This window comes from Protopterus annectens, chromosome 15.part0 (assembly GCF_019279795.1).
Source record: "Protopterus annectens isolate FY-2018-M chromosome 15.part0, PAN1.0, whole genome shotgun sequence".
In the NCBI taxonomy this organism is placed as follows: Eukaryota; Metazoa; Chordata; order Ceratodontiformes; family Protopteridae; genus Protopterus; species Protopterus annectens.
The window spans coordinates 120,769,762-120,786,253 of NC_056749.1; the positions used below are offsets into that span (position 1 = coordinate 120,769,762).

At 43.4% G+C, this 16,492-nt stretch overlaps 1 protein-coding gene across 5 annotated transcripts in view; it reads left to right on the plus strand.

Moving 5' to 3' along the window:
- PHKA1 (phosphorylase kinase regulatory subunit alpha 1) overlaps window positions 1-16,492 on the plus strand; it is a 3,177,076-nt gene that overhangs the window by 928,251 nt on the left and 2,232,333 nt on the right. For all 5 annotated transcript variants that reach the window (XM_044057561.1, XM_044057557.1, XM_044057558.1 and 2 more), the window contains exon 11: window positions 1,201-1,323. In XM_044057561.1, the coding sequence (XP_043913496.1) occupies window positions 1,201-1,323 (123 nt within the window). The remainder of the gene's footprint in view (window positions 1-1,200; window positions 1,324-16,492) is intronic.

Consider the following 16,492-nt stretch of genomic DNA (forward strand, 5'->3'; position numbering starts at 1 on the left):
AATCTGCCAGTTTTCTTTCCTAAATTTGCAAACAAAGGTGAACATGTGCTTGATGTTCACAGACAATTACATTTCGACCTGCATAGAGGAAAGGAAATTAGAATGACAGATCAATTATTTGTCTCCTTTGCAGACTCTAAGTCAGGGTAAATCAGTTGCAAAGGTAACTAGCCAGATGGCTGATGGGGTTGTGTATAACTTGTCTGCAATAAGTTGGGTCTCTCCTTACCAAAAACATTTAAGCGTCCATTCAACTAGGTCCATGGCGGCTACTTCAGTGTTCTTATCTGCATGTGTGGATGCGATCTGATCCAATCCTCATACCTTAATTATTCCTTACAACTGGATTTGGTCTGGGGGGGTGGGTCGGGGGTGGGAGCAGCCTTTGGCTCAACTGTGCTCAGGAATATCCTTAGAGTTCACCTGGGATTTTAGGAAGCTGGGCACTCTGTCCCAACTGTTGAGGAATGAATGAAAATTGAAAACATGATATAAAGAAGTTATGTACTCACCTTAACGTTCCATCTGTGTTGTCCATTTTCATTCTTCCTCAACTCCGCACCTACCGACCCCTAACCTTTTGCAAATTGATTTATGAAAGAACAAGAGTTTATAAGGACACACTGTCCTTCATGTTGAGCTGCAGATATTGCTTCTTCTGTCAGTAATATTACGTTAGTACTTCCTACTTTGTCAAGCAGCAAACAAGGTCTGAGGTATATTTAGAGGTTGGTGCATTATGGGTGGAACTTAGTTTGTTTTGTGGCCACAAGCTAAAATAATGGTAGAGGCAGATCTGAGGGTTGGACCCGGACCCAACTGTTGAGGAAGAATGAAAATGGACAACACAGATGGAACTTTATGGTGAGTACATAACTTCTGTTTATGTATTATGTTGGTAACAGATTTTTTTTGTGTGACTGCTGTTATTTACAGTTGTGTTTGATATCAGTGTACTTCATTGTGTTATATTATTTACCATTTGACATTTATCATGGTTCAGAATGTACCTTGGATCAATGTACCTGCCCAGTTAACAGAGTTTGTTCCCCCTTCACTGTTAATGCTTTGTAGTAGAACTTTTAAATCAAAAAGATGGACTAGGACAGCATCTTGTCTTAGAATTTCAAAGTTAGCAGTAATGCATTACAACTGGCCTTTCATTGTTTTCCACCATTTTTATTATTTTTTTCTAACTAGGATCCAACACGACTGTATTATGAACCAGCAGAGCTAAAGCTGTTTGAGAATATTGAGTGTGAATGGCCCCTTTTCTGGACTTACTTTATCCTAGATGGATTGTTTAGTAACCGCTATGAGCAGGTAAGCTCGCAATGACTCGCACAGTTTCCCTTCTTTGAAGAGATGGCTTTAACTGATTAGGGTTGAAGTGCACTGTTGCAATTGTACTGTCTTTAGATAAAGATGTTTTAGTTAATTTTACATTTTCTTCCTTTATTCCTGCCTATCACATGGCTGGAGTTCTGCTAGGCATACCTCTCAACTATTAGGAATTTCAGTTTCCAGATTTTTGCTTCATCATTGTGGATTGATGTCACTAAGCAATGACAGATATGAGAGTTTCAAACAAATTATCCTTCAGAAAATGCATGCCTAATGCAAAACATTTTATTTTAGCAACTTAAGTTTATAAGGGCAATAGTTTAAAATGTGTCAGATTTATGGATCATTATTCTCTCATTATTTTTGCCTTCATCCAGAATTCTTGCATTAAGAGGTTGAGGTATGCTAGGATTCTTTCATGTTAAGAATACGGTGGAGTTGAAGGAAGGTCACTCTTAAAGTAGTAAAGAAAGTAGCTAGAAAAAAGTCATCCAAGAGGTCACACCAGATCAGATAGAATCCGGAACTTAATCAAGATTCTTTTTAGTGCCAAAGAAAACAGGGGACTGGAGACCAATTTTGGTTCTCAGCAACTTGAACAAAATCAGTTCTACACACAAAGTTTCAGATGGTCACATTTCAGTCCATTTTCCACTTTTTGGGCAAGGAAGACTGGATGTGCTTGATAGACCTTCAGGATGTGTACTATCACATAAAAATGAACAGACACTCCAGACAGTGTTTACCCTTCCAGCTGGAAGTCAGTCTTTACCAGTTCAGAACCCTGCCATTAGTCTCACCACAGCCCCCAGGGTGTTCATCAAATGCATGGCAGTGGTAGCAGCTCACTTGAGACTGCAGGGATTCCGAGTGTTTCCGTGTCTGGTCGACTGGCTCATTACCACCCCAAGCAGGCTTCTGTTGATAAGAGAGAGAGATCAGGTACTCCAAACTTGCTGCCTTCTGAGAATTAGCATAAAATACAACAAATCTCAGAACCTTCTCGGATACTGGAGTTTATAGGAACTGTTTTCAACAGACAAGCTATTACAGATATTCTGTTTTCAACAGAATATCTGTAATAGCTTGTCTTCCTCTTGCAAGAGTAAAGACCATCAATTCCAGATCAGAAAAATACTTCATAGTACAATTTCAGCACGATTGATCCTTCTTAACCCCAAGATCAGTGTTGGCAGCCATGATCTTAGTTTCTGTAGCAAAATTTCACATGATAATTCAGTGGATACTAGCAATGCAATGGTAGATTTTTTATCATCATGTGTCAGCCCAGATAATCAATGAAGCATGCAAAAGGTATTTTTGGTGGTGGATTCGGTCAGATCAAGTTCTCCAAAGCAGTGCTTTCATTCTCTCTCAGCGCAAGGCCATAGTGACCATGGATGCATTCCAGATTGTGTGGGAGAGGCACTTCCTGGGGGAAAAAGGTCCAAGGCACTTTGGCCCCCTGAGGGATATGCGTGTTGATGTCCTAGAAATGAGAGCAGTGCTCTTAGCATTGCAGGCATTCCAAGGCTCACTCCCTTCAGGGAAAATTGCAGTTCAAATGGATGTCAGTAGTTTGGAATATCAACAAACAAGGAGGAATCACTTCTTAATGTCCTTCAAGGATGCATCTGCAGTCATAACAAATGGGTTGTCCTGTCATCAGGCAGCCCTTCGGTCGGCCGGATTCCAAAGTCTGGGTCTGGCTTCGGCTGGTGTCGCACTTCACCCGACGTCATCGTGGCAGTTTTCGGGTATAAAGGCATCAGCCGACGCCATTTTCCTCAGTCTTTCTTGCCGCGTGGCGCCCGAAGCAGAAGCTGTTTGCAAGTGCCGGTCGGTCAGATCCAGAGATTACTTCTACCGAATACTACTTCGAAGACTTCTATAAAGCTAAGTACCCCGTTGGGGACTCTTTCTTGCCTCAGCCGATGTCAGAGAAAGTTAATAACTGTTTATCTTGTGGGAAACAAATACCTCATAAAGATTTCCACTCCTATTGTATACATTGTTTAGGCCCAGACCACGACGTAGCAGCTTGTCTAGCCTGTGCTTCTTTTAACCGGCGGACGCTGAAACGTCGCTCGGACTTTGCTGAACAGATTTTCGGCTCCGATTTTGCCTACATTATGCCGTCGGATCCTCCGACTACGCAAATAACTAAAAAATGCAAAGAAAAGGACCAACACTCACGGTCCGCGGTTTCGGCTGAAACCACGGCCAAGCAATCCGCGACTGTCTCGGTTTCGGCCGAAACCGAGCAAACGGTTCTTTCCTCAGCCGACATCTTGCCTTCTACCGAGGCCTCTTCTATTCTGGTAGAAACGGCTTCTGAAATCCAGCCTTCTGTTGCGATTTCACAGGATTTATCAGACACCATTCCACTAGATATTTCTACTCCTGCACATGGAGCTGCTAGGCCTCCTCCAGCTATGTCTATTAAGGCCTTTGCCAGGGCTAAAGCAGCCAAAACTTCAAAGCCAGTGCCTGCCAAGCCCCCCTCTCACAGGCCCAGCTCCAGCTCCCATATGCTTTCTTTGGCACAGGATCTCTTCACTCTAATCCGTGGATCCCAGCCTCATCCAGACAGGGCCTCTCTCCCTCCTCCAGAAAAGAGACCTAGAGCAGAGCCCCCTGAGCCAGTAGCCACAGATGATTCTTCTGATGATTCAGAACATTCTGATCCTCCTGAGGCTTCTTATTCTCCTTACGAAGACTCCGATGCTGAGGAGTCCATCCCTTCAGCCTCTCCTCCTGAGGAATTTTCCTTTGGGGAAACCTTGCATGCTATGAGGGAACAATTCCAGTGGCAGGGCCAAGATTTCTCAGACTCAAGAAAAAGGCTTAGGACCTTTCTACACTTACCACAGCATAGGCCTCTAGCTATTCCTCCAGTTCTATCTGTTGTTGATGATGCATTTAATGATGCTTGCACTTCTCCTGACACTTTACCTCCGGCTCCTGCTAAACCAGATAGGTACTACAGGGTCCCGGACACACATCACCACTTATATAAGGCCCCTTTTGCAGATCCAGAGACTATCTCCCAGGGCCCTAAAGCTGTAGCAGCTACTTCTTCTAAAACCCCCTCTGAAAGGGATTCCAGGTCCTTAGAGAGATGGGGTAAAAAAGTTTACACCTCTGCTACTTTGTCAGCTAGAGCTTTGAATTGACAATTCCATATGATTCAATATCAAGAGTTTATGCTTGACCAGTTGACTAAAAAGCTGTCCTCTGAAGAATCTTTAGATAAAAAGTATGTTCAAGAAATGTTACATAACATTCAACAGGTTAGTAACCATTCTTTAAAATGTGGCTATGATGCACTGGAGGCTTCCTTTAGATCAGCCATGACGGTCACAGTTATCAGGAGGCATGCATGGTTGAAAGAACAGGCATTACCAGACCATATCATATCTAAGCTTTTAGATGCACCTATGGACAAGGTCAATTTATTCGGTGCCCCCGCACAGCAGGTTCTCAAAAAGATGGAAGAGAAAGCAAAATCTGTGCAAACCGTAAAAGATTTCTTACAAGTTCAACCTCCAAGGTTTAGCAGGAATTGGCCCTCCAAGAATTGGTCCTTTCCGGAGTCCTCCAAGGCACAGAGAGGCAGGAATAGGCGCTCTAGAGGCAGAAACCAACCCAGAGGTGCCTACAGGGGTCGCCAGTGGCAGGGTAACAATCAACGAGGCACGGACACAGCCACCACCACTACAACTACTCAATCACAGTGACTTGGCGGTGACACCGCCTACCAGGGAACAACTAGAAGCACCCTTAGGCGGAAAGCTAACCTTATTTTCAAGAAACTGGCACTGCATTACAAGAGAAAAATGGATTTTGCAAACTATAGACCAAGGTTACAGGTTCCATTTCCATACTCTACCAGGAAAGAGAGGAATGCCAAACCTACCACCTACTCAAAGGGCAGAAGCTCTAAAACAAATATCTCAATTACTAAGAATGAGAGCTGTGGAAAAGGTACCATCTATGGAGCAAGGGAAGGGATTTTACTCCAGGCTCTTCCTGGTACCAAGAAGAGAAAACAAATGGAGGCCTATTCTAGATCTGTCCGCTCTAAACACATTTCTCATTGTTCCAAAATTCAAAATGCTGACTCTACAGCAGCTTCTTCCCATGCTGGGCAAGGAGTCTTGGCTGGTAACTCTAGATCTCAAGGAGGCATAGCTGCACGTCCCCATAAGACCAATTTGCAGAAGATACCTCAGATTTCTTGCAGGATCAGAGCATTATCAATTCTCAGCATTGCCCTTTGGCTTATCTACTGCGCCCAGAGTATTCACGAAATGCCTGGCATCAGTAATCGCTCATTGCAGACTTCAGGGGATTCAAATCTATCCCTACCTGGACGACTGCCTGATACAAGCGGACAACAAAAACAAATTAACAGAAGACTTACAAAGAGTCATCTACCTGCTACAAGCCCTGGGATACACAGTCAATTCAAAAAAGTCAAGACTGATTCCATCCCAAATAATAACCTTTCTGGGTGCAGAACTGGACACATCAAAACAAATGGCATTTCTAACTGCAGAAAAGAAAGAACAACTTCCTCTCTACTTTTTGGCATTAGTAAAACACAGCCATCTAACTGCAAGAAAAGTGTTACAAGCTCTAGGCTTCATGGCATCCTGCATAATTCTGGTCCCTCATGCCAGGCTTCATATGAGAAAGCTACAGTGGTACCTAAAGAATTTGTGGTCTCAGCACAAGCACAGCCTGGAAGCCAAAATTCCAATGATTCCATGCCTGAAACAAGAGTTCTTATGGTGGGCACAGGCCTGTCAATCAAACACAGGACTGCCCTTCAGCAAAAGTCATCCAAGACAAACTATCACGACAGATGCCTCAGACCTCGGTTGGGGGGCACACATGATGGACAATTGCATTCCAGGCCTATGGACTCAAGACCAACTGCATCTGCACATAAATCTAAAAGAAATGATGGCAGTAAAATTAGCAATCCAGGCATTCAGACCTCTTCTCCACGAAGGCCAGCTGTTGATAAGGACAGACAACACCACAGTTATGTGGTACATCAACAAACAGGGAGGCACACACTCATACCCACTGTGCCGGCTGGCACTAGACCTATGGGATGTGGCTCTGGGTTACAACCTTCAGTTGCAGGCTATTTATGTTCCAGGGAAGGAAAACATTCTAGCAGACATATTAAGCAGAACTATAACAGATGCCCACGAATGGATGCTGCATCCGGACATCTTCAAAGCCATCACAAGAAAATGGGGATTACCACAAATAGACTTGTTTGCATCCCCACACAATCACCAGTTGAAGAAATTCTGCACAAGGACTTACCACCCACTTGCTTGGAAGGTGGGACTCCCTATCCTTCATTTGGAAAAGCATGACAGCATACGCATTCCCACCACTTCCTTTGATGCACAAGGTGCTTCTCAAGATCAAAGAGGAACGTCCGAGGATCATTCTGATAGCCCCAGACTGGCCAAGACAACATTGGTACCCACTTCTGAGGAGCATGTCCAGGGAACAAATATGGAAACTTCCACTGATCCCATTACTGCTGACACAGAACAACTACAACATTCTGCATCCAAGCCTATAAACTCTGCAACTAACTGCCTGGAACATTACATGACAGAAATTAACCCTAATTTATCCCAAAGGGTTAAGGACATAATCCTGGAGGCTCGTAGACCTTCAACAAGAAAGAATTATGCAGCAAAATGGAAAAGATATCTCAACTGGAGTGCTGCAAAAGGGCAAGATGTGACACGGGTGAACATAGCCAACATCCTGGAGTACTTGGCTGAGCTCTACCACACAGGCCTGTCCTATTCCTCCATCAAGATACATGCATCAGCTATTTCAGCACAATACAGCTTGGATCCTCCTGTCTTCTCGCATCCTCTGCTCATACAGTTTCTGCGGGGAATTAAAAATGTCAAACCTCCCAGGAAACCTCCATTGCCAGCATGGGACTTGAACTTTGTGCTAGAAAAACTGACTCTGCCTCCTTTCGAGCCAGCAGCTACAGCAGACTTGCAATACTTATCCTGGAAGACTGCCTTCCTACTGGCAATAACTTCAGCAAGAAGGGTCTCTGAACTACAAGCATTAATGGCAGTACAACCCTTCCTGATCTTCCATCAAGATAGAGTGTCCATGAGAACAAATCCTACATTTATGCCTAAGGTGGTATCCAGAGTCTCTTTAAATCAGGCAATCCACCTTCCTACCTTCTACCCCAATCCACAGAACAGGGGAGAAAAACTCTTACATACCTTGGATGTACACAGGCAATTGCGCTACTACCTGGACAGGACAAAAAACAATAGAAAAACTGACCAGCTTCTGGTAGCTTATGCAACAGGAAAAGAAGGAAAACCAATTTCTAAACAGAGAATCTCCAAATGGATAGGAAATTGCATTAGACTTTGTTACTCCTACCATGGAAAGAAAACTCCAGAGAACATCAGGCCTCACTCCACAAGGGCCACAGCCACTACCACAGCTTTCTTACGAGGAGTGGCTACCAAGGACATTATAGAGGCTGCTACTTGGACCTCCGTGCATACATTTGCCAAGCATTATAACTTACCCCTATATTCCAGATCCCGTGCTGGCTTTGCCACTGCTGTTTTGCAAGGGATCCTGACTACACCATAATCTATTCTCATTTCCTCCTCCCCTAGTTTAGCTATGGTATTCTACCCATTTGTTATGACTGCAGATGCATCCTTGAAGGACATAGTACAGTTTTGTACCTACCATAAATGTAGATGTCCGAGAGGAATGCATCTGCAGTCGGGATTACCCACCCTCCTTCCCCTCTGAGGTACTCCTAGGGTACTTACCAATCTTCAGCTAGCTTGGGGGGGATCTATTATGGTGTATTTGTTTGTATATATGTACATACATGTTTACTTTGTGTGTTTGCTCTCTACTATTTGGAAACTTTGGCATTTATCCAAATTTAGCCTACCAAGAGGGCACCTGGCATCTGGGGCAAGAAACACTGAGGAAAATGGTGTCTGCTGATGCCTTTATACCCGAAAACTGCCGCGATGACGTCCGGTGAAGTGCGACACCAGCCGAAGCCAGACCCAGACTTTGGAATCCGGCCGACCGAAGGGCTGCCTGATGACAGGACAACCCATTTGTTATGACTGCAGATGCATTCCTCTCGAACATCTACATTTATGGTAGGTACAAAACTGTACTTTTCTTCTGCTGAGAAGCCCTTAGAGTGTGCTGATGGTTGATCTCTTCTAATTGCTTTCTGATAGCAATGCACACTCTGGGGAAGTCCAAAGTGATGGCAGACAAATTGAGAAGGTCCATTCTACTACCTCACGAGTGGTCTATCAACATGAAAGTGGCAGAAATTTTTTTTGTCAGTAGGACCAGCCCTCCCTCCTGAGCAAGTGCAGCAGCTTCTTTGCCCTGATCTCCTCACTGAGATATTCACTGAGGAGTCCTCTGCTCCACTATTGGCCCATTGGTCTCCTCTGTGATTATCCTTCAACTCCCCTGATCCCCAGGTTTCTACAGAAAAGGTGCCAGGTTGATGAGCAAGAGTCATCCTTACTATACATTATTGGCCTTGACCAGTTTGGTTCGCTTTTCTTTGGTCTCATGTAGTCTAACCACCTTGGATTCTGAATCCAGTTCCAGATATGTCTCACCTGACAGGCATGATTCATCTGGATATCTTGAACCTCAAACTGGGGGCATGGTTCCTCCATTTCCTTTTGTAGCCAGACAGCCTATGCTGTCTTCCCCCTGTTCGTCATATTGTTTTATCTTCCCATAAAGCTTCAAGAAAACTTTACTGAAGTAAATGTAAAAGGTTTGTTTTTTTGGGCATTTCAAAAACGCATCAACCCTTTTATCAACCCCTGTGCAAACTGTTCTGAAATTTTTAGCAACAGTCTTTAATCAAGAAGCTAGTGCCTGAACCGTTAAGAGTTCGTTGGCAGAAATCTCCAATTTTCATATAGGATTTGAGAATTCCTCCCTGGCTTCATCTAAACTTTGTAAAGCCTTCTCGACAGATATTCTACTTATAAAAACGATACTCCTCCATGAGACTTGAACTTAGTACTACAGGCCTTGATTCATTCCCCCTCTGAACCAGCAGCAAGATGTGATGTTTTTCACCTGGAATACTATCTTTCTAGTAGCTATCACCTCTGCTAGAATTTCAGAACTTCAGAAATTGTCCTGTAAGCCTCCCTATTTGATTTTTCATTGGGAAAGAGTTACTTTACTAATCAACCCTTCTTTCCTTCCTAAGGTTGTGTCAGAATACAACATAAACCAATTTATTATTCTACCTGTCTTCTTTCCAAAATATGAAAAGTAAATACATATTGCACTCATTAGATTTTTGGAGACAGTCATGCATAGAACAAAAGAAGTTAAGAAATCTGGTCAGCTTTTTGTCTCCTTTCTGGATTCCCAATTGGGTAAATCAGTTACAAAGTTGACTTTGGCATGATGGCTTACAAGGCTGTATTTCTTATGTCTGCAACAAATTTTGGGTATCTCGTTACCAAAACCTTTAAGAGCTCACTCAACTAGGTCTATGGCAACTTTGTCAGTATATTTATCAAGGCATTCCAGGGATGACATATGTGGAATAGCAACTTGGGCTAATCCACATACCTTTATAACATTGCAGATTGGATCTGGTCTCTAGGAGAATAGCAGCTTTTGGTTCAGCCATGCTCAGGAATATCCAAGTCCACCTAGGATTTTAGGTACCTGGGGACTGTGTCACACCTGTTAAGGAATGAATGAAAATTGACAGCATCAGATAAAGAAGTTATGTACTCACGATAACGTTCCATCTGTGCTGTCCATTTTCATTCTTCGTCTACTCCCCCTACTGTCAACCCCCTACCATTTCACAAGTGATTCTGGAAGAAAGAGAGTTTATAAGGACACTCGTCCTTCATGTTAAGACCCAGCTATGGCTGCTTCTGTTAAAAGTTTTATAGTAGTTTTGCCTATTTTATGTCAAACAACAAACAAGATCTGAGGTATTTTAGGGACTGGTGCATTATGAGCAAGGGAGGTGCTTGAGAGCTTTTTGGTTACCATGAGCTATAACTGCCAAGTTGGATCCGAAGGTCAGATCCAGACCCAACAGTTGAGGAAGAAAGAAAATGGACATCACAGGTGGAATGTTATGGTGAGTACATAACTTCTTTTTTTTTTTCTTATTAGTGGCTTCTCTTACTCGACTTTCACACATTGATATGAAGGGCTTTTAAAGAATAATGAAATTGTTGGTATGATTGTGACAGGTGATCAGCCTTTTATTTTTTCCTTGGCTAACTAAACTTTTATTTTCATATTTTTTATATTAAACCACAAGTTCTGTATTTGCAAATTGCATTACTTATAGAGACAGTGGTTAACCTTAAACCCTTAACTGGTTGTGTTATCTATTTGGAATTGTATTTCCATTGGTCAGGTTATTGAATGTTGACCTTTTATATATCAGATTTTTGAGTGTTTCCTTCTATTGCTTAGAATCAAAAGATGCTGTTTAAATTGCATGGCTTTTAACTCTGGATCTCATGTTGTCTTTTCCATCTGTTCCTCTAAGAATTGGTCCTGGATCTGATGTTGATTCAGTTTCAGCCACTTGCAAGCTTTGGTTCTGGTGCTCAGTCTGCTCTCCTTGTCCATAATTCCTGTGTACATAATTCCTGTGTACAGAGTGAACAACCCCAGATCTCATTCGCAACCACAAGCGAAGGGAGATCTGTACATGCTCAGTTTTTTCGTGTTTTTTTCCTTGGATAAGTGATTTTTCTGCTTCTATTCAAGTTCCTTACTCTTGTAGTTCACTGCTTTTTGTCCTAACCTTTATTTTCCTTGATGTTCGTGTTTCACTGTTGCAGTCATTACATTTGGGTAATCAGCTGACAGGTTGCCCTCAGTCGGCCTGATTAACAAAGTCTTGGGTCCTGCGTCGGTTGCTGTCCCTTATTCCGTGACGTCAGGTCATCAGGGGTATAAATCATGTAGCCGACGCCATTACATCAGTCTTTCTTGCCGCGCAGTGCCCGAAGCAGAAGAAGTTCGCAAGTGCCGGTCGGCCGACTCCTAATTTTTGTTTTCGAGTTTCAGATCCGAAGTCTTCAACTAAAAAGCTAAGTACCCTGTTGGGGAAACTTTTTCTTGCTCCTTACCGATGTCAGTAAAAGTTAATAATTGCATTACTCGTGGGAAGCAAATACCTCATAAAGATTTTCATTTGTACTTTATTCCTTGCCTAGGCCCTGACCACAACATACCTTGCTGTCGGTTTTGTGCTTTGTTTAATCAACGCACTATCAAATGTCGGTAGATTTTTACTTCTAAATATTTTGGGTCACGCTTTAATTATCCAGAAATGTCGTTGGTTAGCATTCCGACTACCGGATTACCTAAAAAACGCAAAGAAAAAGGCCGTTGAGGTCCAGAACTGCCGACAACGCTTCTTCTAAGCCAGTCGCCAGTTCGCTGGTACTCAGTGAGGCTCTTTCGCAGCCCCTGATACCCGCTACTTCTGATTCGCAGGCCTCTACTGAGACCCATTCGGAGTCTGGTATGCCGTGAGATGCTTCAAGTATGGAACCCACATATGTCTCTGCTTTGGATGGGTCCGGAGCTACTGTGTAGGCACCGCTTATGAGGGTGTTTTCAGGCCTACAGATTTGTATATTAGACCGTCATCATCAAAACTAAGGCCAAAATCTCGACCTATGTCTAAAAAACCGACGCCTGGGCCCACGTGCATGCCCCTATGCCTAAAAAACAAACGATCAAAATGGCTGAAGATTTAATTACTCTGATCAGGGGTAACCAAACCCCCCCCCCCCCCAAGAGGCCTAGGCAAGACATTGATTTTGAATCTTCTGAACAGTATTCTATTTTTTCTGACTCTTCTAATAAACAGGAATTGTCTATTCCTACTTATGAGGACTCTGATGCAGAAGATTCCATTCCTTCTGCTTCTCCCCCCGAGGGTTTTTCTTTTGGGGAAACTTTACATACCTTAAGGGAACATTTCCACTGGGAAAGTCAGGATTTCTCTGAATCTAAAAAGAGACTTGGGGATTTTCTTCTTCCTCGGCATAGGCCTTTGGCTATACCGCCTGTTCTAGACATTGTTGATTGTTTTTTCAGAATCTAGTATGGCTCCTGATTCTCTGCCTCCGGCTCCTTGTAAGCCAGACAGATACTACAGGGTTCCTGACTCCCACAAATTCCTTTTCAAAAATCCTGTTGCAGATCCTGAAACCATTTCTCAGGGTCCCAAGGGCATTAAGGCTTCTACTGCTAAAAATCCTACCCCTTCTGATAGAGATTCCAGAGCGCTGGATAGATGGGGTAAGAAGGTTTACACTTCTGCAACCTTGGCAATCAGGGCTTTAAACTGTCAATTTCATATGCTAAAATATCAACAGCATGTCATGGGACTGCTTAAACAGAAAATGATGTTAATTTCTGACTGTGTGGAAAACAAAGATTTACAGGATTTATTGCATTCAGCTGAACAAGTTGGGAAACATACTTTGCAATGTGGTTTTGATTCTTTGGAGGCCTCTTGCAAGGCTGCTGTAACTGGTTCTGTGCTTAGAAGGCATGCTTGGCTCAGAGCAAAATCTGCCTGATCATGTTAAAGCAAAATTGTTGGATGTTCCTTTACAACAGGACCATCTCTTTGGTAATAAGGCTGAAGAAGTTTTAAAAAAGATGGAAGATAAAGCTAAATCTGTGCAAACTGTGAAAGATTTCTTACAATTGCAGCCTCCAAGATTTAGTAGGCATGAACTGGTCCTTTCCAGTTTCTTCGAGAGCCACTCAAGTCAAACCCAGACATTCCAAAGGCACCAGGTTTCAGTCACAAGGGACTTTCAGAACAAAACAATGGGGTGCCTCCTCTTCCAGATCTGAAAACAACAAGACATCTCCCTATGGTAAGCAGTCTTAATGACTTCCCTTTACACTTACCAAGCACTTACCTTTTAGCCACCCCTTTGGGGGGAAAACTGGCTCTTCATGCAAGAAATTGGCAACTTATAACCCAGGACAAATGGGTTTTAAATATAGTATCCCAAGGATACAGATTTCATTTCCACATGTTGCCAATTCCAAACGGATGGCCAGATCTGCCCCCAAATCAGTGGGCAGAGGCCCAGAAACAAGTACTTTCCCTCATGAGCATGGGGGCTATTCAACCAGTACCAGAAGAGGAAAAGGTACAAGGTTTCTATTCAAGACTTTTCCTGGTACCCATAAAAGACAAATCATGGCGTCCAATTCTGGATTTATCTACTCTAAACACCTTTCTGGACATTACAAAATTCAAGATGCTGACTCTTCACCAGTTACTTCCTATGCTAAGCAAAGATACCTGGTTGGCAACTCTAGATTTAAGAGGCTTACCTGCATATCCCAATCAGGGAATCTTGCAGAAGATGCCTCCGCTTCAAAGCAGGCTACTTGCATTACCAATTCTCTGCACTGCCCTTTGGCTTATCTACTGCGCCCAGGGTCTTTACAAAGTGCCTGGCTCCAGTAATTGCATTTTGCAGACAAAGAAATATTCAAATATATCCATACCTGGATGATTGTCTTAATTCAGTCAGAAAACAAGGACACTCGTCTAAACCATCTGGCGTTTGTAAAAAAAAAGGTTCTAACTTGTCTGAGGTGCACTATAAACTAAAAGAAATCACAACTGGTACCCTCTCAAAAAATTACATCTGGCAGGGAGGTGCATTCAGGGCAAATGGAGCCCAAATCAAATGCACCTTCATATCAGTCAAAAAGAAATGCTAGCTGTACAGAATGCACTGACAGCCTTCAAGGACTACCTTCATCCAGGACAACTACTGATAGACAACACCATGGTTATGTGGTACATAAACAAGCAGGGGGGAACACACTCCTACCCCCTTTGCAGACTAGCCATGGCATTGTGGAACACGGGCTTGACCTATCAAGTACAACTACAAGCTCAATTCCTGTCAGGAAAGCTGAATACTCTGGCAGACGATCTAAGCAGAAATCTCATGGACTCACACGAATGGAAACAGGAACCACGGATTTTCAACATATTGACATGCAAATGGGGGAGCCCAGACATATATCTTTTTGCCACACCCTGGAACTATCAGTTGGACAAATTTTGCACAAAAATTCATCACAAAACAGCCTGGAAAGTGGATGCTCTATCCTTCAGCTGGAAAAAAAACATCAGTCTATGCCTTTTCCCCTCTGCCTCTGCTCTCCAAAGTTCTACTAAAAGTCAAGCAGGACAAACCAAAAATGATTTTGATTGCTCCAGACTGCACCCCCCAACACTGGTACCCACTCCTGCGCAATGTATGTCACCTTCCACCGTGGCACCTGCCTCAGACACCTTACTTTTACTGTCTCAGCAGAACAACCAAATTCTGCACACTCCTCTCCAAACTTTGAATCTTGCAGCATGGATAATCACCTAAATTCACCCTTAACATCCCTCAGCAAACCTGTGATGGATGTCATTTTGGAGGCGAGAAGGCCTAGTACTAGAAAATCTTATGCTGACAAATGGAAAAGATTCTGTGCCTGGAATCAATCTCAAGGGATAAGCCCAGCAGTGCCCAACATTCCTCAGATTTTACAATACTTAACTGAGATGCTTCACAAGGGCCTGTCCTTTTCTTCCATAAAAATCCATGCCTCAGCCATTTCGGCTCATTACAACACAGAACCTCCCCTCTTCTCTCATCCTCTGCTAAAGCAGTATTTCAGAGGGGACAAAAACTTAAGACCACCCAGGAGAGCTCCAACCCCTGCCTGGGACCTCAATTTTGTATTGGAAAAGCTCACTCTCCCTCCTTTCGAGCCAGCTGCTACTGCAGACATAAAATTTCTGTCCTGGAAAACAGCTTTCCTATTAGCAGTCACTTCAGCTAGAAGGATTTCTGAATTACAGGCTCTTATGGCAGTGGAGCCTTTCATCATTTTTCATGCGGACAGGGTATCTCTCAGGACCAATCCATCCTTCATGCTTAAGGTGGTATCCAGTGTGGCTCTTAATCAGACCATTCATTTGCCAACTTTCTTTCTCAATCCACAGAACAAGGGGGAGCGGATTCTGCATTCATTGGATGTACACACACAACTTAGATTTTACTTAAACAGGACAAAATATCAAAGAAAATCTGAACAACTGCTGATGGCATTTGCTGCAGGGGCAGAGGGAAAGGCTATTTCAAAGCAAACAATTTCCAAATGGATAAGCCATTGTATTTGTTTCTGCTATGTGTACCAGGGTAAACCTATTCCCCAGGGGATCAGATCCCATTCCACCAGGGCTGCATTTACGTCAACGGCCTTTCTCAGAGGTGTTCCTACCAGGGACATTATAGAAGCTGCTACCTGGAGCTCAGTTCATACTTTCACCAAACATTACCATTTACCACTTTTATCTAAATCCAGAGCTGGCTTTGCCACTGCTGTCCTGCAGGGCCTTATAGCTGGTCCTAATGCTGTATAATTCTCTCCACCCAACCATAGCTTTGGGAATCTACCCTAATGTAATGACGGCAACACTGAAACACGAAGAACATAGTACAGTTCTGTACACTTACCATAAATGTAGATGTTCGAGTGTATTCACTGTTGCAGTCCTCGATGTTCATCGTGCATACAGCTGCAGTCATTACAGATGGGTTATCCTGCCGTCAGGCGGGTCCTTGGTCGGCCGAATTCCAAAGTCTAGGTCCGGCGTCGGTTGTCGTCACTACTTCCTTGACGTCAGTGCGGCAGGGGTATAAAAGAGGCAGCCAACGCCATTTTCTTCAGTCTTTCTTGCCGTGCGGTGCCCGAAACAGAAGCAGTTCGCAAGTGCCGGTCGGCCAGCTCCTGAGATTTACGAAAGTATTTCAGCCGAAGTCTTCTTGAAAGCTAAGTACCCCGTTGGAGAAACTTTTCTTGCCTCAGACCGATGTCAGACAAAGTTAATAATTGCATTTCATGTGGGAAGCAAATACCGCATAAGGATTTCCACTCTTTCTGTATACCTTGCTTAGGCCCAGACCACGACGTCTCGGCCTGCTGTTTTTGTGCTAGATTCAAGAAG